Source organism: Netta rufina, assembly GCF_964035555.1.
Source record: "Netta rufina genome assembly, chromosome: 11".
Classification (NCBI taxonomy): Eukaryota; Metazoa; Chordata; class Aves; order Anseriformes; family Anatidae; genus Netta; species Netta rufina.
The window spans coordinates 19,436,816-19,459,676 of record NC_140134.1 but is presented as its reverse complement, the minus strand read 5'-3'; the positions used below and the strand labels follow the sequence as shown (position 1 = coordinate 19,459,676).

Genomic DNA, 22,861 nt, shown 5'->3' with positions numbered 1-22,861 from the left:
TTTTCCTGAGCCAGGACGTTCAGTGGGGAAAGCACCAGTTCCCACTTACACACATTTCAATCTTTGGATGACATCCAACAAGGGAAAGATTCTCTTCCCAGCCCCCCATTTTAGGGGAAGCAATTCGAAAAGAAATTTGAGAAGAAGTCAAACTGGCCTTGCATTTTTATAATAAAGAAGGACCAAGGCAGGTTTGTTTGTTTTTTTAATATGTAAATATTTCCTAACCTGGTAGACACATGAACACTGATGACTGTTAAACCAAGAATTAATATGTTTATTGCTTTAAAAATGTAAGTACTGACATCTGCAATCACTTCGGGAACTAGCCAAGGTTTTGGAGAACTGAAGTACGGAGAGCTAACAGCCTTCTTCTAAGACCCCCAAAATCCTCCTGCAGAAAGAGGAGGATAAGCCATGACTCCTGCCTGGATTCATATAGGGAAAATGAAAAAGAAATCAGGGAGTGCATCCAGTTCCAGAAAATCCATATAGAGTCAGAGCTCTAATCAGACCAAGGAGAGAAAGCTTGGGTCCGTGCCACTGTTGTTTCTGAGTGGGAGACAGTGTCACTGATCTTCACCCTAGACTCAAAGGACAGGGCCAAATCCCCTACTCCTCTGTGGAAGAGGAGAAATAGGAGCTAGGTCAGGTCTGAAACTATGGTTCCCTTTCAGAGGCACTGAAATCTAAAATACAGGACTGGAATAATAAAGCCCAGGGTAACACAAGGACAGATTAGTCCAGGAAGGATTTATGGATGTGACTGCAGGTATTGAAAAAGCTGCCTGGCCTTCCCAGGTGTACCAGACAGAGACTGGAACAGGCAGCCTAAGACAGCAATGAGCACAAGAAAATGAGAAACTAGAAGGTGGGACCTCTCTGTGGGCTTCCTTCTTTCTTGGAAGTCCTTAGGAGTAGTGTGACATGAGATATGGATGCAGCAAAACTGGAGGGATGGAGCTGAGTTGCAGGCACTGCTGGTTTGTTATTGCTCAGTCACAGTACTTACTGCCAGGATGACTCTGTCTCGCTCCAGAAGATCAGCCAGCTTGTGTAGGAGCCGTCCTCTGCTCAAGGCATCCATCTGTCTCCACTGAGACCCCCTCTGGAACGCTGCCTTCGCTGCTTCCACTGCGTTATCCACATCAGGCTGCAGCAGCCACACACACAAGAAAATGTGACATTACAAGTAAGGAACTGAACAACAGTACAGAAACCCTATCAGGCCTCTTCCTACAGGACAGGGTGGTGGCAAAACCCAAGTGATCTGACAAGACCATCTTCATTTCACTCCTGGATTTGGACCCAAGCCTGCAAGCCATTCTAGGTTTGCTCTAGGTTGATAAACAACATTGAGGTCAAAGGATCAAAAGGGTTTTTCAGGGGTAATTTTATGCAACTGGCTTGTTTATAAAATAATCCAGAATCGTGTTCCCGCTGACACAGGATGTAAATGACATCAGGAGAGAACAGAAAAATGAGATCCCAATTCTGTTCCCATTGGGGCTTCCCTAAGCATGACAGGCTGCTGGCCTCCAGAAATCAGCCTACTCTAAACAAATGCAGGAAGGAAAGTCCCACCCCGAGAGACCACAGTTTTATCCAGGGGAGCAACCAGAGCTCAGCTCCCATTATTCAGTCCCACTTGAGCACAGGCCAGCAACAGTTAATGCACCAAAAAAGCTCCCTTCGATCCTAGGTTGCACTTCAAGAACATTTCCACCAGATGGGAAGGGGTTTGTGTTGTTCCGTGCTTCGACAAAGCCTTTTCACCTACACAGACTTCGTGTCACTCGCTCAAATGCTTTACTCATGCTGGCCCAAATCGAACTGTTTACATAAGTTGCTACTCAGGAGGGCAGCAAATTCCCTCTCTTCCCACATCACCACCGCCCCCAGAGAAGCTTCGTGCATTTGCTCTGGCTACAGTGTGCCCCAGACTCCTCCCTTCTCCCCTCCACTAGCATACGTTGATTAAAGAGAGTGGAGCCAAGGGCAACCTCCCGACTCAATGAAGTCAACGGGAACGTTGCCATGAACATCCACGGGGCCAAGACTGTACCCCGAGCATACATAAAAGCATACTTCACCCTGTCTTTGGTCAGATTCCTGCTCTACGTAATGTCTGGCACGCCCAAGCCTCCCTTCAGCTGGTGGAGAAGTCCTTACACCCCACCACAATGTGGCTAAAGGGAGGTGGGAAAGGAGGGAGGGCTTCAGGCCTTCGTTGTTCTTCCAAGGAGAGCAGCTGGTGAAGGGCTAAGTGTTATCTCAAGTCTTATCTAGAGAGACTGGATCCAGTTACAGGGTAATGTTTTGCTCTGATCCAACAAGCGTTGGCCATCCTGCCCTCATAAGGCTGTTGTGTTCAACCAGGAGAAGTGTTATGGAGAGAAACCTCTTCCAAGACAGGTTCAGAGAGAAAACGGCAAGCAAGCACCCTCTGAAACATCACCTTACACTGAACTTGTCTCTCTTTACGTGATTGCACAGCTTTAAAGCAGCCTGACATGCATTGCCAGGAGAACTCCACCCTTTCAGAAGGGCACTGATGGGGAAACCATTACAAGAAATTTGTGTTGTTACAGGGTTAAGAGTGGCTCTGGCCAAGCAAGCAGCCCCTGCACACAGGGGCTATGGAGATGCTGCCCCATGCCTCTTTCCCCTAAAGCACTGGTTTGGTTTTTGTAATGTTGTACTGAAAAAAATGAACAAAGGCTGTTGCTTTTGTTCTTTTCCTGTAGAGATTACTACTGGACACAGCTGTAATTTCAGATGCATGGCAAAAGGTGCATTTTACAGATAGAAGTGTCCTAGTGTTACTGTCCAGAAGCTCTGAGGTGAATATTAGTCAAAGCTGTATTCATTCTTGTCCCTTTTCTTGGGCATGCATGACAGGTTGCAGGCTGTTGCTGTCACACAAGCAAAAAGAGTTCTCCCAAAACACCCTCAGGGGCAGCACCACCAAGCGAGATCCTGTGCGAAATCCTGTGAGCCTGCAGTGTCTCTATAGGCCCGAGACCAGCAAAAACAAGGAAATTCTCCAGGAAGGCTGCAGTGCTGTTCTTAATCCATCCTGTTATGACTTGGCATTAGGGGAGTCTGAACGGTGTGCTCACCACGGGCATGTTGCAATCAGTAAGCACAAGGTGTGACAGAGACCTACAGCTGTCAAGATGCCAAGGGCACCGCGGTGTGTGAAGCCACGAGGAGGAGGTCTGTGCATCCTGGTGCTCAGTTCTGACCCACACAGGTTTATTATTACATAAAAAGCTCCACTAAGAGGATATTCAGATTGCAAAGTCAAGCAATTGGTGTTGAGAAACGCCTGTGAGCCTTCATACCCACCCTGGGTGTTTGCACTATGATACAAGCCCCAGTTACAAAACCGCATGCCATTTTCCCCTGAACAAACTCAGGATTTCTTTGTTCTAAGCTAACATCCTCCACCTTCCTCCTCTAGCTCAAGTCCTGCTCATCACTGCTCCACTTCTACCCTCTCCCTTCTTCTTTCCTGCCTCAGCACAAGGGAAACCATCACCCCAGTGGCTCAGAAAGAAGGGAAAATAGGGAAAACACCTGCAGGAAAAGCCTTGCTCTGCTTCAGGCTCAGTGTAGACAACGTGCTTCAGTATGGAGACCTGCCAGGGGTAGAGCACACCCCATGGAGACTGTCTTACCTGCACTGAATTACTAACTTCTGGAAAAATCCCACTGTGCACATCCTTGGAAAAGCACTTTTCTGACACAGGGCACGACCATGCCACAGTTCCTCAATTAGGAGATGCCCAGAGCTGAGCTGCTCCCCTGTAAGCCCTCTGCAAACAGCCAATGCTCTGCAGCTGGCTGAAACTTGGATTCAGAAGTAATGCAGACTGCAACTTCACAGCCCTCGGTGTCCAAAAGCGTCGTGTTGGGTGCTGTGAGCCTGCTGTAGGGAACAATATTCCTGCAGGCTCTTACCTTTGTGACTGTACCTGGAAGCCATCAGGACACTGAGCCCTTGTTTGGGAGGCAGAAAGCCTCCCAGCACCCAGCAGAAGCTTTTGCCATTTTATTTTTAGTGCTTATTTTCCACCCGAGACTTCCCTTCATCCCCCAACCATCCCACCAAGAGCAATTCTGTCTTAAGTTTTGTAACTGAAGAACAAACAAAACCTTTGCTCCTAGTCGTATAAACCGTTGGCCAAGTTTCAGCACCAGACTCGATTGTCATCATTGAAATGTTGGCTGCCAAATTCCCACCCCTCACATGCAGCCGAAGCAAAACAAACCCTGCACGGCCAGGGAGGGGCAGGTTTCTGTGCAGGGTTGGGGAAGTGGAGCCCTGCTCCCTGCCTGCACTGAGGGCAGGGCCAAACCTGGCACAGCTGGGGCCAGAGGCAGAACCAGGGCTTGCCATGGGACTGCCCAGCACAGCAGCTCACAGGGACGAGCCACTGAGAGGCACCAACCATGACCCACTATTCCCTGTACTAACAGGGAACTTTATCCCCAATGGACTACAGTCACAGATTTAGGATGGGGATGATCAACCAGGGCAAATGAAGTCTCAGGGACTCTGCCCAGAGGGTGGTGGGACATGGCCACGTGTCGCCAGGAGCCCAACAGCCAGTCTGGGCACTCCTCACCCCAGCTCTGCCTTCCACCTCACCTCCATCCAGGTCTAACCTCCCCCAGTCCCTCACACAAGCCTACTTGGAGGAAAATTAGTCAGTTTGTGTAAGGCAAAGAGGCTTTCAGCACCCAAACTGCATTTAGCCCACAATTATTCTATGCACCATGGGCAGAGGGCCCCACTGACCAGTCTCAAGGCAAGGTTTTTCAGCAGCTCCCCTACAAACATAAAAAGCTATCCTTGAATTCACTGACCTCTTATTTCTGCATAAGAGTTTTCTTTCACCAAGTCTCTAAGAACAGGTTTGAAACACTCATGTAATGCTCTGTAACTGCTTGAGGAGGCACTCAGTTCAGGGAACAATAGCAGTGTCATGATTTCTAGCTAGTAAAAATGCAGCTGCATCAGAGTTAGCTTCAGCTCCACTGTTTATATGCCACTGCAGTTAACATTTAACTGGGTAGAACACAACTATTATGTGTTGTTTTCTCCTGTTAAGTTCCACCTCCATGTATAGTCGCCCCATGGATGCACAGATCCACTGTGGCAACAGGGCTCCGAGGCTGCCTTAGTGCCATCCAGAGAGCTACCTCGTGCACCACCTGCAGGGAGGCTGCAGACTTGCATTCCCAATTAAGTTTGCTCCCATCTCCAGGAAGGCCAGGCTCTGTTGACCCAAAAGCCACACAGCACAGGCAGCGCACGCTGCCTGCCACTTACTGCCCACAGCAGGGATGAGCCACAGGCATGGTAGAGCAGGGAAGCTGTGAATCACCCTCCCGTGACAGACTGTCAGGAGCAAGCTCTTGGGCCAGCTCTCCCCCGCTGAGCAGGGCATGGCACGTGTGTGATGAGCTGTCCTGGACAGTGTCATATTTGACTGTTCCTTACCTCAGACTGTTACCAAATCCAAGCAGTTATGCCCCAGGCAACTGTGCAGTGCCCCGAAACCAGGGACTTCTGAAGAACTTCAGAAACACTGGTTTGGTTTCAAATGGCAGATGCCATGTTTGTACAAGAGGGCAGAACTCACAATACCAGTTGGAAAAGCAAGCACTGCTCACTTTCTGTGGGAGATTTCCCTGTGCTGATGCATGCCTGACATCAAGTTCTCCCAAACAGCTTATCTGTTGTTTCTTTTTTTAAAAAAGGTGAGCTCCAGTTCAGGGTCTCCAACAGGCTGCCATGCAGCTTGCATTATAAACCACTCCCAAGATGATGCTGAAGCTCTGTCAGGGATGTACATACACTGTCATTGCTATTTCTTCAGCATGGCTGCTTCTTCCCAGCTCTATAAAGCCAGAATGATGCTGAGTCTCATTCCTCTGACCATGTCAGCAGACAGTTCCTATCAGGGAAAGTGACTCAGCTGAGCTGCAGAGGACTGATCCCACCCAGCCCATGTAATCCTCAGGCAGCACATCCAGCATCCCAGGCCTCCAGCTCGCAGCCTGGCTGGCCACACATCAGTGTTAAGAGCCAGCTTTTCCTCTAGGTATTTTTCTAAGACAGCAAGTCCCCTGGAAACTCTGTCTTTTGCACTGCTTTTCCAGTAACACCTACCTTGTCTCCTTCCTCAATGTCACAGATTTTCTCCAACGTTGAAGGGTTATAGGTGGGGAACTTCTTTCCGCTTGTAGACTCGTGCCATTCATTGTTAATAAATATCTGAAGAGAGAGCAAGGGGAGTGGGACAGGTGGGAAAATGAAAACACTGAGGCAGACAATAGGAAAAAAAGAAATCCCACAAGTGTTCCTCAAAGGTCCTGAGGCTCTTCGGTTTCCATTGATGGCATGTTCAGTCTCTCCCAGTGAGACTGTTTGTGACACAGACAGCATTTATCCAAACTAGAACCTGAGCCAGGGAACAGACGAGAAAGCCTTCATGCACCCAGTTAGCTTTGAGCAAAAGGAGGACAGAGGATGGGGCCCACACAGTGCAATGCCATAATTTGGCAATGAGAAACAGACAGTTTGAAATCCATTTCCATGGGAACAGCAAGTAGACACCAAGAGAAACCCATATGGTTCAGGCAAAAGGAACCCCTCGTCGCATGCTACAAACAAAACACCAGCATTCGATGTTACTTGGTTATTAGTGTCCTGCCCTGGGCTACTTCCAGGACTCTGCCCTCACAGAGGGCACGGAGTAGGAACAGGCTCGGTTCTACCCCGCTACGCCTCGTCACAGGATGCACCGAGCCTCCCACGTCACTTGGAGTCGTCTGTGACAAGATTTAAGTGTTTCAAAATATTGCATTTCCAGAGCAAGAACAAACAGTCCCAGTGTTGCGTAACCCAAAATGCATTAAATACTGGAGTGTTGTTACACGCTGTAAACAGAGCGTGGATACCTATATACAATTAATTGATTCCGCATGCATCTCATCCACGCTGATCTAACTTGGCAGTGTTATGTTTTATAAATAAAGATACTTTTCAAGTAAGATTAGATGAAGTAATCTTTATTAGTAGCCTGTTAGTGGCTATAAGCTAGTACTTTTACTTGGAAGCCTTCCACGTTTGCAATCTTGTTTATGAGTCCCTACACACGACCAGGAGATTAATGTTGCGTCCCTTACATTCAGAATTCCCACTGCTTTGGGTCATTTTTTTTCCCCATTTGGGCAGCTTTTTTTTTCCTCCCCTGAAAGGAGTTTCTCCCAAACTATTTCTGCAGAAAGCATCCAAGACATAACTGGCACAGATGCTGCGCTTCTGGGCCCACCTGTTTCATACAGGCCTCAGAGAAGAAAATTCCACCAAAAAGAGGCTGCCAAGTGAAGTCAATGTCAGAAATACTAATTAACCTTGAACTAGTGCTCCCAAACTACCTCTAGTATTCAAGTGCTGCATTTTATTTTTTAAAATTAAATGTTTTGCACTTCAGTTTTCACTGTTTCACTAGCAAAGTCACATTTTAAATAAGAGATGGCAAGAGCTGTAAAGTTACAGTCTGATACATACTCAAACTAAGGACAGGGGAAGATGCTGTTATTCCTCTGCATTAAACATTAATTCTATGTGGAGGAGTTAAGATCAGAAAGCAACATTCCTATAAGCTATAGGACACAAGTGCATTGGGATCAGACCCTTTAAAACACAACATATATGCTGGCACTGTTCTGGGAATCATGCCACAAGCCTGAGGTTTTGGTGCCAGGAGCTAAAATCAAACAGAAGAGCGTATCGGCTGTTCACGCTTCCCACCCCAACCCCGGGACATGAGATTATGGACAAATCACTTCCATCACACACCCAGGACAAGCACTAAGCTGCTCTGCGAGTGGGATCTTTGCTGGTAATCTTCCTTCCCTCTCCCCCAGCCCAGTAACTGGTGGAACCGAAAATAAAATCTTTGCTAAGCAAGGAAGCGTGCCGTCAGCTGTAAACATCTGGTGAGACTCAAAGGAGCTTGTCGAAAACCCCTCGCAGTTTTATGAAAACTGACTGCTGCTCGTTACTTTCTCATATGCACCGGGAGCATCAGATCAGATGTCAAATTCACACTTTTAATTAATGTTGGTTTCCACTATTAAGTGACTACCTTGATGCCTTCGGTGCACAGAGCCTCCTGCAAAAACTTTGGAGAATTAAGAAAACACGTGTTTTAAAGCGCACACGGCTGCAGGATTGGATCCCAAAGGAGTATTTAAAAGCCTTCACTACAATAAAAATAACACAAAACAGAACATTTGTATGTTTAAGAAGAACCCTAATGGCCGTGTCCATTTCTGACACGGGAAAGAGCTGTTTGTGCAGCATTACGCCACTCAACAATCAGCGGCCGCAGATCCAATTTGCCGCTAAGTGACAAGGTTATCTTAAAAAAAAAAAAAAAGTAGGTAAATTCGGGATGTTAAAAATAACAATTAGTGGTAATCACTTGGACTAGATTAATCTGTTCCAGTATTTTGAATGGCTAATTCAAATCAACACCTTGCTGGATAAGCTATCGCTGTTTACTCCCTCCCGCTGCAAGACAATAAACATCGTTTTGCTTTATTTTTTTTTTCAATTATTTAGCACAGAAATGTAACTAATTAATACACTCCTTCAGCCCTTTTAGTCTCTGATGGTTCACACGAAGGCAGGCAGGGCTGCCAGCAGTGTCACAAGCCGGGATGTTTGCTCCACCGCGCCAGACCATGGCCGGGCTGTGGCAGAGCGACAGCGGAGTGAGGCAGCACGGATCTGTGGTGTGGAGCTGAGCCTCGCTGCAAAACCAACACCACCTCTGAAGGACGGAGTGACCAAACTGAGGAGCCCTCGGTTAAGCGTGAGGGGTGGCGGATAACAGCAGCAGGAGGCTCAGAGGCACGGGTTGGCGTGGGTTCGCCATCCCGGTGCTTTTATCCCGCTTGGAGGCCATGGAGGAGCTCTGGTGGGACAGCGGGCAGGCAGCAAGATGTGTGTGGACAAAACTCACCCTACAGAGCTGCCGGGTGGCCCCAATTCCACGTTAGAGTCCTCTCAGAAGCCTCCTTCAGGCACCAACCCTCCTGTGCCTCACACGGGGCCAATCCCACCTCAGGGCAGCCTTGCAGGAGCCCCGTGCAAGCAGCCCCGTGCAAGCAGCCCCCTGACACATCACCTCATCTCAGCCCTGCCCGACCTCACCCCAGCCAAATCGGGTTTTCTGAGCAGCAAAATAAGTAAATTTAAGTAAAGGCAGCAGTATAAGTAAAGGCGTTACGGGCTGGTTCTGCAAACACTGCGCAGGGGAAAATGGCCGTCACAGTGAGATGCCACAGCCGGGCACGGGGCCTGTCACCGCTCAGTGCCAGCCACACAGCGAGAGGCAGGGATGCTCATGGGCACCCAGAGCAGCTCTTCATATATTGTTAAAAAAAAATCAGTTGGATTTTTTCAGGCTTTATGGATCATGGCAACTGCAGCTCACCTGGGAGCAGCCATCCACTTGCCCTAGCCACTCAACCACCCGCCCATCCCCATTAACCCACTACCTAGCACAGCACAGGAGACCACACAAATAAATAAAACTCCCTCTGAAGGGATAACAATTTTTTTAAAAGAAAAAAAAGCACCTCACCGACAGCACCTCGCCGACACCCCAACTCCACCAAGCCCCACGCAACACCCCAACAACCCCCCACCGCCTCCCAACCTCCCCCTCCCGAGCTCACCTTGGTGTACTTCACCTCCAGGCTCCGCAGGGGCCGCGGCAGCGGCGGTGCCCTCCTGTCGGGCTGCCCGTTCTCCACAGCGCCGTTGAGCGCGGCCATGGCCGCCCCGTCGAGCCCCCGCCGCCCTTCTGCCGCTGACAGCCCGCGGAGCCGCCTTAAGAGCGGCGCGCGCCGGGCGCGGGGCGCCGCCGCCCGCTCCCATTGGCCGCCGCCCGCCCCTAAGCCCCGCCCTCCTCCCCCGTAGGCCCCGCCCCTCCGTGCCGGCCCTCAGGTAACGGGCGGCGCCGCCCCGCCGAGGCGCCCCGGCCGGAGAGGGGTCGGGGGGCGGCAGCGAGGGGGGCTCGCAGCGCGGTGTGAGGGGTGGGAGACCCTCAAACTGAGGGGATTCAGCCCGGAGGGGCCCTGAGGGTGAAGCTGAGGGTGGTGGGGAGCTCCCTGCTCCGTCTCGGGGCTGGTGGGCGCCCACAGCCCTCGTGGCGGTGGGGTCGGTGAGGAAGATGCTCTGTCAGGAAGCCCCGGAGGACATGGAAGTTGTCTGAAGTGACAGGGCTCGGCTCCGCGCCCGAGCAAGCTCTCTGCGTATTGCCTAACTCCGTTCTGAATAAAATATGTGTAAGGCTCTGCCGGCTGGGGGCCAGGAGGCGAGGAGCACCCTGAACGCCCCCACACACATGGAAGATAATGCGACATATTTTCCATATAACACGTGGCGAGGTGCCAGCAGTTATCTTACAAAATGTTTCGCAGGATCTGTAATCCCCAGCAATAGTCAGCACTTTGCTGTTAAAAGGCTCCAAAATACTCAGCGCTTCCATCGGCAGATCGCCCGTGATATCACCGTGGCGTGAGGGCTGGTGCTGATTCAGAAGGGAAAGTACCACCGGGGAAGCAAACCCCGCTTCCTGCAGCTCGTGGGGTGTTCTCGGAGGTCCCCGCTCCAGGTGGAAACCTCTCAGACGACGAGGAGACGTTTCTGCTCAGAAAGAGCCGTCAGGCGTTGGGACGGGTTGCCCAGGGAGGTGGTGGCGTCACCATCCCTGGGGATGTCCAAGGAGAGGTTGGACGTGGTGCTTGGGGACATGGTTTGGTGGTGACATTGGCGGTACGAGGGTGGTTGGACCAGGTGATCATGAAGCTCTTTTCCAACCTTAATAATTCTGTGATTCTATGATAAGAGCTGTCAGTAAGGCAGGGGACCTTTCTTCCTTAATACCTTTACCACACAAATCACTAACACAATTTCTGTTGAACCATTAACTAAAGGAGGACCCATCCTGCCTCGCAGTAGTAAGGTCACATTTTCTCTTCAGATGAAAATGTGCTTCAGTTATAAATAAATTTGTGGAAATATCCTTGTATTCAATGGTGAAATCAAGAGATAATTCTTAGAAAATAAGGGGTTGCATTACAACAGAAACGTTTCTTTCTAAGCTGTCCATTTTTTAATTCTCCAATTGCTGTTTTCCACAAAGCTACAGAAGCGTCAAAGCTAGAAGAATCCCTTAACTAAATCCCCATGTAATCCTGGTCCCAATAAAGTGGAATTTGGATCCAAGTGATCTTTGGGTGTCACCAACAAGACTACAAGGTGAATGATGGGATCGAGCAAGTCAAAGTCAGAGATGGAAAGCATTTCTGTCTATTCTCTCTGGAAAAGATGTGGCCACTGATCCATTTTAGGGCTAGTTGCATGGTCTGGCAACAGAACTTTTTAGTTTCTCTGACAATTTGCCAGTTGTAGTTTTACAGTAATGTATCACAACAATAATTTGATAATTTGAGTATCAGAGAGAGGAGAGGAAACTGTTACAGTGGTGGCACAACACCGATAGAATGAATTTGTCCATTTCCCTCTGTCTGTATTTTGCCCACAGAAACACTCGGCAGACATGGAAAGTACTTTTGTAATTAGAGAACAAAATCTCTGGACGAGGAGAAAGATGAATAAGAAGTTCCAGGACAAGCAGTGTCTAGAGAGTCATTCCAGTGGTTTGTTTCATATGGAATGACCTTGTCTCAGTCGCTCATGAGGAAGATTTTTTACAGGGCAGGCCTGGAAACATTATTTTAAGGCATTATTGCTTCTTTGAGTTAATGTAGATGTGAGAGGTACCTAAGGTAAAAATTCTGCGTGGATCGTTTGAGGATATATGACTGCTTTAAAAGGCTGTACAAAGCGAAGGAATTGTGAGTCACTGACATAAGGATGAGCTGAAATAATAAACTCTGACCAGCATATGTAGCAGTACACAACATTTCCCTTACTAACATCACAGGAAGGGTAACAACACGCTCCACCTTTGAAGAGTTGTGGAGACACTGGGTGGTCCCTCACTGGGACACCATCCTAGATCAACTCCACGGCCTCAGGAGATGTGTCCTCTGTTGCCAGGGCTCGTATCATCCCCACAGTGGAGAAGACACTCAAGCTCAGTGGGAGATGCCCTAAAAGCAACAGCAGGGCGTGGATCAGAACGAGTGAGAGGCGTTTTGTATTCGTTCCCATGCTCCACGAGGGCCACACCGCTATTCTGATGGAAGCACTGAAGAAGTGGGTTTTACCTAACTTTGTAACAGTTCATAAATGTGTCAGAAACAGACACAAAGAGGAAAAGAGCCTGTTAATGAAAGGTCACATTACTATTGAGTCACCCTGTTACATTCTACTGTTGCAGCAGTGTTTGCAGAGATGTCTGCAATATGTATCCTTAACCTGATGCACTGACTGCGATAACTGTGAATTCCTGCTTGGCTGTGCTTTTCCGCAGAGCTGTATCTCACAGAAAGTTTCTAGACTGTGAGTACACCAGCTCTTGTCTGCCAGCCAGCACAAAGATTGCCTTTGCTGGTTCGGGTCAGGCATGTACGCTCCTAAATCTGCCACCGTCAGTTGGACCTGAGCATGCTGTTCTCTTCCAGTCTGTCGGTCTGTGCCAAGAGCAGTCCCAGGATGTGTTCATGCTGTGATCGAGTGGTTTCCCTATCTGCTGTAGATGCCACGTCTCCGCAGAAATTAATTTCTTCGAGTTCCAAACCTTATCTAACCTTGATGAAGGGAATACTGTGGGTGGTAACTCCAAACACTCCCTGCTCCTGTATGCGTGTCCTGTATCCTGGCTCCATGTCAGGGTGCAGTGTACCCAGAGGATTGTTGAAGATGTCTCCAGGGTACCTGAGAGCATTTTGGTTCTGGAGAGCTGTGGATGGAGACAGATTTGACATTCACCCACAGGACCGTGGTTTATACCTAGCCTGGTCAGCAGGGATGCAGCCCTTGAGACCCCAAGCAGGTTGGCTGATACTCAGACATTTTGCATTTAGACCTCTGCCTGTGCCACAAGCCAAGCAAAAGTCCCGTAGCTGTGTAGAGTAGTGAGCACAGCACAGAGCCAAAACCTATTCCTCTTGTTTTACAAACACCCTGAAGCACATGCACACACAAACAGGAATAGGGCTGGGAAACTGTGTGCTCTAAAAGGCTACTGAGGCTGGGAACTCCAGCACTTGGCCAGGAGTGACCAGAAGTTGCCTGTTGTGTGTATCCTGATGGGTTATAATTGAGTGATCAATGTCCTTTTCCTACAGGTGTCCCCCTCAATCTGCATGTTTCATTCTCTTCTTGCTTAATGTGCAGCAAGGAGGTGTTTTGCTGCCTGTTATTCAGACTGTGTTTTGGGCACAAAATTATTCATTTCCATAAGTTTTTTCCCTAATGCTCATCATAGCCGTGCCTGAATGTTTCACAAGCAGCATTTCCTTTCCCAGAAACTCTGAGAGGATGCTGACCCCAGAGAAAACAAGGTGGGAGGTGATGAATTAAAAAGGGTCTTCATTTGGGATTCCGGGTGTAAGTCACCTACAGCCTGAGTGCTTTGGCTGCCAGCATTCAGAGCTCAGCTCCCATCAGCTCAGCTGCAGCTGTAATTGCACAAGGAGCCCGATCTGAAGATCTCCCACCCCAACACCAAGATAAGGCAGAACCCACAGCACGCAGGGCATTGCTCACCGGTGACTTTTCTCTGAGGACTTTCTCATTTTGTCAGCGCCGGACTTTACAGACATACAATTTCTGTAACTTTGTTTTCTGGGTATAGTTTCCTACTGCTGAAGTTCATTTTTCTAGGGAAACTTGAAGTTCAAAAATTTCATCCTTCTTGATCAAATTCACCCATGATATAGGTTAGCAGCAGGAGGGAGAAACCATGCCTTAGATACCCATCTGAAGAAGTTATCTGTTAACAAATGTACCTAATTGCTTATTTAGGTGGCCAAACAATTACTTAGCTATCTAATGCCAATTTCTACTGCTTAAAAGTTTGGCTTCTGCATTTTTATTTATTTATTTTTTTTTGCTATGAGTTCATTGAAGCCAAACCTGCAATATAAAACAAGAAGTGGTAATAATTGAACTGCGGCATTCAGCTGTGAAATGCACTGCCAATGGCACAGTACTAATTTAAAAGGCTGCCATTTTATACCAGACCAAATTTTGTTTGGTTTATCAAAATATTCACGTGCTTTTTCAAAAGGACTGGAGTCTAGAGTTGTGCCTCATTTTAAAAAATGATCAGGCTGTTGTGCAAACCCTTTGGAAATTGTGTGTCTTACATTTGCTTTCTGTTTTTTTAGTCAACCCAACCTTACTTTGGCTGTGTCAAATACCAGTGGCGAAGGGCTGTATGCATGGGATGTATTTTGGAGTCAGAACAGCCTTACCCAGGAACTCACCATTCTCCAGCATTTCTATCACCCTTCTGTTTTAACAGATCTGGGGCTGAAGAAGAGTTTCTTTTTCCACTTCTCTCCACATCCACAAAATCTGCCAGGAAAGGTGAAGAGAAACAATGCGAGATACTGTAAGATGTTATTTGTGTAAGCAAGGCAGTCTATTTGTAACCCTAAATATGTCCTCGTGATGCAAAACAAGGCTTTGGCAGCTCAAGACGAAAGGCAGCCTTTTATACTTTGCACCGTAATTACTTCATGAAGCAAAATCCTCAATCAAATTAATTTTCTTCATGCGTATCAGAGGTATTAAACTGTGACCGTGCACATGGACTGGCCTTCTCTTTCGTTTTCCTGTCTCCAAAAATAAATTGGAAAGGTTAGTGGCAAGGAAATAACAAACAGCTGAACATTTTGAAGCCTTCTCTTAAAACAACTTCTATTTCCTCTTGCCTTCACTTCTCCCTGCCAGGCCTAGCACTGGAAAATGAGGAGAGTGGGAGCAGGAACAGGAGCAAGTGCACGATAACCCACTAAGATAGCATCTGCGCTGCGAAGAAGTTCAAGAACCCGGTTCTTTACAAAGCATTCAGTGTGTCTGGCACCGCCGAGCTGATGGGAACCACTCCCTGCATTGATCTAGCGATGCAGACCTGAGCATTATTTGCCTACAAACAGCTATTGTTAGCAGGATTGGCAAAGGAAAAAAAACAAATATGTTTGTTTTCTCCCCGGATCGTGTTGCTTCCTACTTTCTCTTGATAAGAGGCATTTGGGGGGAGTGCCCAGGTTTTGTAAGCCGTGCTAGCCTGGTCAGGATTCGAGGGGCCTGAACCGTGTTTTCTTCTCCTCGGCCTTCCTCCCTGCCTCTTCGCTCTCACTCATCATCACATCTGTTCTGGGCCCGATGCCCAACAGCCCTGCGTTAACGCCTCAGTACACACAGGCTCGCGCAGCTGAACAGCCTGCGATGCAACATGCCCCGTGCTGCAGCGCCGTCCCCACCGACCCAGCTCCCGCACACAATTTCTGTTTACAAGAAGAATCACTCGGCTTCGTAACGCTACTCGAGAGCTGTGCCCAGCTGGCTCGGCCACTTCAGGGCTTCCCAGAGAAATAGTTTTGCAGGGCACAGTCACGGATCTAGAAAATACAGCCCAGAGCAGGTAAACATGTTCCCTTAAAGAAGATACCATCTCAGGCCTTGATCCTGCACGGGCTTAATGTTAAGCACATGAGCAGTCCCAGACGACTCCAGCAGAGCTCCTCGCATGCTTACAGCGCAGAGCGTTTGCCAGATCAGAGCCTTTATGTCTAATTGCAAAATAAAAGGCACGTCTCCCAGTCCTATCAGCTGTAATGAATTGTTATTAACAGCACATTTTAAAATAGCCGTGGGGCAGATCCCAGGCAGACCCGCTGGGGAAAAAGCGATATGTGCAGGCTTGTTGCAACAGGACCTGGAATTACTTTTTCTTGGACAACGTGTGGTGCCAGTCCTATGAAATGCCAACGCTACGGTGGGTTGATGGGCTTTGACCTGTGTGAGGCTTGTTTGTGGTTACTCTTCACTCAGCGCCTCTCTTTTCCACTTTTTGGACTGAATCCTGCTGTTTGTGTTGAGAAACAGTTCCCTTCCTCACCTCGGGGTCCTTTTCTTTAACAATTTCAGGATTCCACAGCATCCTTGCCGAGTGAGGGCAAACCAACTGGCAGCAGGGCATCTGTCTGCTGGGCTCTTTCACACCAGGTCCTCATCCACCACCTGGGCCTGGGGGTCCTATACCTGTCCCCCCACCAGTGGGGTAAAAACGAGCACAAAAATCCACAACATGTCCCACCCCGGTACCCTACATCCCCCTTCCACTAACAGCGACGCGCGGGCCAGAAGAACCAAAGAGCACATAAAAAAAAATAAATCAAAAAGGAGAGAAAAAGAAGGTGGGGACAAAAAAAAAAAAAAAGGAGAGACCCCCCCAGGGTCTGCAGGCTGGCTTTGCAGTCCTGTTGAGGAAGGGCTCTCCTTAGGGGCAGCACAGGCAGCTCCTGGCGTTGCGGGGCGCTGCTGCGCGGTGCTGAGCGGGCGCGGATGCTGCGCGGCCGCCCGGGGGCTGCCGTTTGCACCTGGGGCCGCCGCTCGCAGCCGGGTTTTAACACATGCAAACAAGAGCTTTTGTTGGCCGGGACAAAAGCTGGCCCGGCTCGGGGCTCTCCCCCAACACACTGGCCGCATTGTTTTCCCCTCCGCTGCTTCTTGTCACCCTCCTCGTCGGAGTTTAATGAGGACAACGGGATTTCGCAGGCTCATTTCGCACTTCAGCAATTTTCCAACACTTCCCTAACGAGGGAGAAGGGGCAGGGGGAGAGCCCCGCGCTGCTGGGGGCTCGCCCGGCTCCGCCGCTTGCAGCCCAGCCCCGGCGCGGCTCCGTTAAAAACCCACAAACGGCGTCGGGGGGTCCCCAGGGGGTCCCGGAGGGGATCCCGGTCCTGCCCCGGTCCTGGTCCCGGCTGGAAGGGCTCAGCTGCCCGCGGGGAGAGCCCGGAGCCCCCCTCCTGGGGTCGGTAAAACCTCGGGGGGTTGGCACGGTTGAAGAAAGCGAAGGCGAAAAGTGGCCCCGGTGGGGCTTTACCAGCTTCGGGGCAAGAAAAAAATAAAAGATAATAAAAAGATAATAAATAATAATAATAATAATAAAAAAAAAAAAGCAAAAACGAAAAAAAAATGAGAGAGAGAAAAAGAAAAAGAAAAAGAAAAAGAAAAAAAAAAAGGAAAAAAAAAAAGAAAAAAGAACCACCCACCAAAAAAAAAAAAAAAAAAAAAGAGAGAGAGAGAGAGAAATTAATAAATTAATCTATTAAGTAAAACAAAACCCCAAGGCGGTTCCCTCCCGGGGTGCATCCTTCTCCCCTGTCCCTCTCCCGGCGCTTTCCGCGCAGGTTGCGCGCAGCGGCTGCCCCCGGCCCGCGCAAATCCCCGCCTCGGGCTCCTGTTCCCACGACCGAAATCTCCCCTCGGCCGGTTTTTCTTTTTTTTTTTTCCCTTCATTTTTTTTTTTCCTCTTCTTACTTCCCTCTGCCGTGCGTGTGAGAAATGTGGAGAACTCGAGAAGTCGTTTAATGCAAAGGGATTTTAAAACACAAAAGTATGCGGAGAAAGGGGGGGAAAAAAAAAAAAAAGGCACCTCGACCACTTAATTAGATATTTACCGAAGGAGCCATTACAGCCTGCTGGGTAAAACAGAGAATTTATAAGTTCTCTGACCACAAAGAAATCCAGTAATTACTTTTTTTCTCCCTTACAATGGGATGGGTTGAGGCCGGAGTGCGATAAACTTAACTCTGTTCCTGGGCTTTTGCAGATTGGCCTTTGGCATTCGTTGGTAAATACCGAGTGAATAGAGACTGTGTGACCACAGTCCCTTGAATTAGGGACAAACATTTCCTCTGTGCATTTTAAATAATGCCACTGCCAAATATTTTGTTACCAGAGATCATTATCCTTTGAATGAAAACTCGAGGAGTAAAGGCATTGGTTTTGTCTTTGCTGGTGTGGAACAGACTATATGATATCTAGAACAGCAACAAGCTCTCACAAATTGCTATATGATTTCTACTGCCAGGTTCTCTGATATTGGATACGACATAAAAATAAAAAAGCCGGGCAGATAGACACAGAAAGTCACAGAAACCACCTGTATATTTTGTTTCAAAGGAAAATCTCAGCTATTGTCTTACTGGCTCTGGTTCTGTTAGGCCTTGGATCTGCTTAATCTTTAAAGCTATTCAAACAAATTGAATGATACAAGGCAAGTCTCCTATAATTAATCTGGATTCTTGAATTTTGATACAAACTTTTATGTAACTGAGAAGTTTCTCCCTTTTCCTTGCAAAGACACTAAACGGACACTAAGTCCTTCTGTCAAGACTGCTACCATGAACAAAGTTGAAAGGAACAAACCTGGAAATTTTCCCTCCGTGGGGAAGAAAGGGAGGAATGTTAGAAAGAGACATAAACATAAAGTCATGGGAGAACCGGTCGTGGTGCCTGGACAGGGACCAAGAAACCTTTAAAGCGACCCGTATGCTACGAGCTGCCTGAATGTGAGCAGAGAAATCACAGTCTGTGGCCGGTAAAATTTTGCGGGGCATTTTGTTGCCCCTTTATCAGAGCCTCATGGGGGTTTGGAGCTGGTACCCACAGGCCTCACGTGGATCTCTGGCAATGTTTGCTCTTTCCCTGCTAAGCTCCAGCCAGTCCCCAAAAAAACGGCAAGGATGCTGCTGCACAGGGAAGAAGCAGTGACTTCACCCCTGAGGTGCTGGTGCAGACCGTGAAGCTCTAGCTGTGGTCTGTCCCTTTGCAAATCGTGCAGTTTGCTCTCAGGACTTGTCAGAAATATTCCAGAACCACTACTTCACAGCACTGCACATCCTGTGATGAGGCACTGCCGAAATCCCCCGACGCGAGTCCCTTGAAGGAGCCAGTGTTTTGTCTGGGTGATCAGGAAACAAGGAGTGATCTTGGGCTGCTTTTTGACACGGGCTCTCCAGCCTGTGACTTTAGTGGAAAAATCAATACACAGAGAAAGGCCTGGAGGCTTGGACCTGCTAAATAACTCACACTGTGCAAGTCCAGTTTCCACTGAGGTCACCGGTAACCTCATCACACAACCAGCACAGATTCAGCTGGTGAGGGCAACCCTCCAGGTCACCCCACGGCAGATCTACTCAGCCCTGCTTTCAGAGCCACCAGGTTTCCTCCTCCAGCCAGATTTTTCTTTTAATGGTATAAAACACAGGGAAAGAATGAAAATCTTTTGGCTTTTGCAGCTGGTTTGCCTGGCAATGATGGTTTACACGGTGCTGGTCTGCATTCAGGTGGCTCCCATGGAGAGGAACCCTCTGTGCTGGGGCAATTGCTGGTGGGTCGGGATGCTGCCAGCGAACAGTTTCACCCTGATCTCTTCACGCTGCAGTTCCAAAACGTGTGCCCAGAACCCCAGGGCTCGGGGTCATCCCACTACCACTCACATCACCAGTTCCTCCAGGAAGGCACTGTAACACCCAAGGGTTTTTTTCCATTCTCTGCAGAGGTGCCACCTCCTCAGGCTTGGCCAAAGACCATTTGGCCTGAAGCTGTTCATTTTAGCATAGCAAAATAAAGAAAACCCAGACCAGGCCAGTTTCCCCAGTCCCCATGGAAGACACAACCAAAAATTGCCCATGCAATGACCCATCCGAGATGGATTTTGGGTGCCAGCAGCTCCCAGATGCTGCCACCAATGCCAGTGCCACCAGGTCCTGCCACGGCTTCCCAGCACTCCAGCCCCAAGAGGCCGCTGCAGATAACACTCTCCAGGTGTTCGGCCTGAGAACAAAGGGCCTTTTCAACGGCTGCTGAGGAGGAAGAAGCCTCCTTGCTGGTTGCAAAATGGCTTTCCTGGATGGTAATATTTGGTTACAGTAAGATCTGTTATTTCAGAAGAAGCCCCGCAGAAGGGAGGGTAATTTGACTCAGGCACGTAAAAAAACAGTGTGGGGACTCTCATCTCCCTCCTTCTTCCTCACAGAGTAGTGAAACAGCATCGCGCTGTGATGTTTCGCAGTGGAACTGGGAACCAGGGACCGGGATGCACTTCATATCATCATGCCCATCTAAAGCAGGGTAAACTTGTGCATCACCCTAAGGGTGCAGGGCTCCCCGCAGAGCCTGAGCAACGAACCGAGCCGAGCTGCATGCTGGCACGAGCACAGCCCAAGGGAGGCTTTCCCTCAGGCTATGGACCTAGTGCTTGTGTTGGAGCATCTTAACCAAATGGTTTCACAGCAAAACCCAGATTATAGCACTGATCCACAGAGAAAACTGGAGGACTTGGGAAATACAGCAAACTCACCTCGCCAGGTGACCCTCACCAGGGTTATTGCCTCCATGAGATACCCCCAGCACGTTCCTTTTGTCTGCTCGGTTCCCTGCTACATCTTAACCATACCCCATGCTCCTCTCTGCCACAGCTGCAGGATGGTGGTGCTGGTATATGGGAGGTGATATTTCAAATGGTTTTCCTTACTTCCTTCAAGTACAAGAGAGAAGGGCAACCCAGGGAACCTCTTCACTTCAAGCAGGCATTTTCCATTCAAAAGAAAAATGCAGGGATGCTGTATGCACCCCAGATGCACATGCTTCATGGAAGAGCAAGGACATGTAACTTTTTTTTTTTTTTTTAACATCTTGTAAACTGACCACAGCAATTCCTACATATATATTTAAGTATGTATTTATAAAGGTGAACTTCTCATTTTAAGTAAAAGGAAGAACACTAGCTCAGAAATTGCACTTTTCAATAAAGCAGCATTATTTCCCAATAAAGACAAGGCTATCCTAACTCTTCAAATGCTCCAGCTAACATCTATACAAATAATGGGATTTGGCTGAGTACAGTTAAATATATTTGATTACTCCCCTTTTATCTAGTTCTAGGCTTACTGTACTTTTCCTTGGATGGCAAATAAGAAGCCCTTTTCTTTTAAGTGACAGCAGGGGAAAGAATCAGGTTGCTAATTTACCTGAGACCCAGGAGTATGTAATGATAGATGCGCGCTGGAAACTACAGAGTGGGCTTTCTAATTTTGGGGGGGAGGAGACAGGTAAAGCATGAGATTCGTTAATCTTTCAAATTGATTGGCCTTTTGCTGACGGACTTTCACAGTAGTAATTAAATGCACAGCAGGAGACAAGTGCTGTGAGGAGCTCAACTGGTGAGAAGCTGGGACCTAACGAAATGTGTCGCACAGGAAGCAATTAAAATGGAAAGTCTCTGTTTTCTACACAAATAGGGTCACATCGTGCTTGTGGGTACTTACAGTACCTCTCTCAAAGCAAACATTGGGCTTACCTGTACTGTTGCTGCAAGTAAGATCCTTGGGGATAAGTGCTCAGGTGGCCTGGATGACTGGTTGAACAAGCAGATATCCTCGTGTGGATGTTCAGTGTTGTCCCCATTCTGGAGCTTTCTTAGATGACCTCTGCTGGGGTTGAGGAACCAGAGATTACTACAGGGAACCAGGAGATCACTGGGTCTCTAGGACACTAGCATTCCCAGGGGCATGGCTTGATCACTCCTTTGCACTTTGGTAAACTTTGCCCTCCACCAAAATCTTCTTGGGCATATGTGACAGAAAGAAACAGGAGGGGAAGGAGATTGCAGGCAAGCACTGAAGGGCCACAAGCAATTGCCTGGTTTAAGTTGGCTTCAAAATCTGCACGAGGGAAAGCAGAGGCTAGCACATGTCCACATTTCCATGGTGAACAGCTAGAATGGGCTTGAGGCACAAGCACCTCCAGCTGAAAAGCCATTGTCTAGGCAGGACAAGGGTATAGCAGACCTGAGCCTGAGCCCAAGTCAGGCTTGTGGTGCAGATGTGCCGTTAGCCTGGGTTAGGAAGAGCTCATCCATTCCTCTCCCTTTCTTTGCACTCTTCTGGGACCACCTGTGGGCAGACCAAACTCAGGAGAGGTGTGCTCACTGCAGGCAGAAGAGGAATACTGGGGCAGAACAAAGTCATTCACCCAAGATGAGTGCCAGGGGCAGCTTGGATGCCAAGGACAGACTCACAGTGCAGCTCCCTCCGCTTGCAAGCTGCTGTGCATCAGCTGAGCAGTGACAAACCCTCCGAGCACACATTCAGAAGCTGAGCAACAGGTCCCGTACAGGCTCCTGCAATAAAGAACAAGTAGCAAGCAACTGAAAACAATGTGGTTCATGAGGGACACTTGTAGTAACATTTGGGAGAAAGGGTTTGATCCAGTGTAAAATTATATAATTTTAGAAAAGATCTTACTATTGGCTGATAAAGGATGCTGACTTCTTGTTCCTTAGAAAGGTCAGCACACCAGTGCTTTCCCTGGCACTTTTTAGGTTGGTTCAGAAATAACATTGGCTACACAGAAATACACAAACATGCCATAATCTCCTGTAGGCATAGTCCTACACATCTATACTTCCAGCAGACCCCAGTTCCCTAAAACATCTACAGGATCCCCAAAGCAGGCAAGCAGCATTTCTCTTTCTTTGTTGTTTCACAGAAAGAAATCCTATCGTGACTTTCAAGTAGAAAAAAAAAATTAGAGAAATAATAACATGACCCAACTGCGAAAATATTTTTTTTCATGAACTATACCAATGAATTGGAAATGCAAGTAGTAAAATGAATTGCCAAAAGTATCAAATATATGTGTTTTCAATAACTTTTTTTTTTTGTTACCTAGTAAAATATTTTCCTGGAGAAGGGTTGTTAAACCCCTCTGTGCAATATAAAGGTGCAGTGATGTATTGTCTCAGAAGTGGTTTAATGGAGTTTTGGGGTCCT

At 48.2% G+C, this 22,861-nt stretch overlaps 1 protein-coding gene across 1 annotated transcript in view; it reads right to left on the bottom strand.

Annotated features, from left to right (window-relative positions):
• Positions 1-9,887, bottom strand: part of ALDH1A3 (aldehyde dehydrogenase 1 family member A3) — a 35,325-nt gene extending 25,438 nt beyond the window's left edge. The window contains exons 1-3 of the mRNA XM_084293228.1: positions 9,769-9,887; positions 6,185-6,289; positions 1,013-1,153 (exon numbers count right to left, since the gene is read on the bottom strand). Coding sequence (XP_084149354.1) covers positions 1,013-1,153; positions 6,185-6,289; positions 9,769-9,867 — 345 coding nt within the window. The 5' untranslated portion in view covers positions 9,868-9,887. The remainder of the gene's footprint in view (positions 1-1,012; positions 1,154-6,184; positions 6,290-9,768) is intronic.
• Between the last annotated feature and the right edge of the window lie 12,974 nt (positions 9,888-22,861).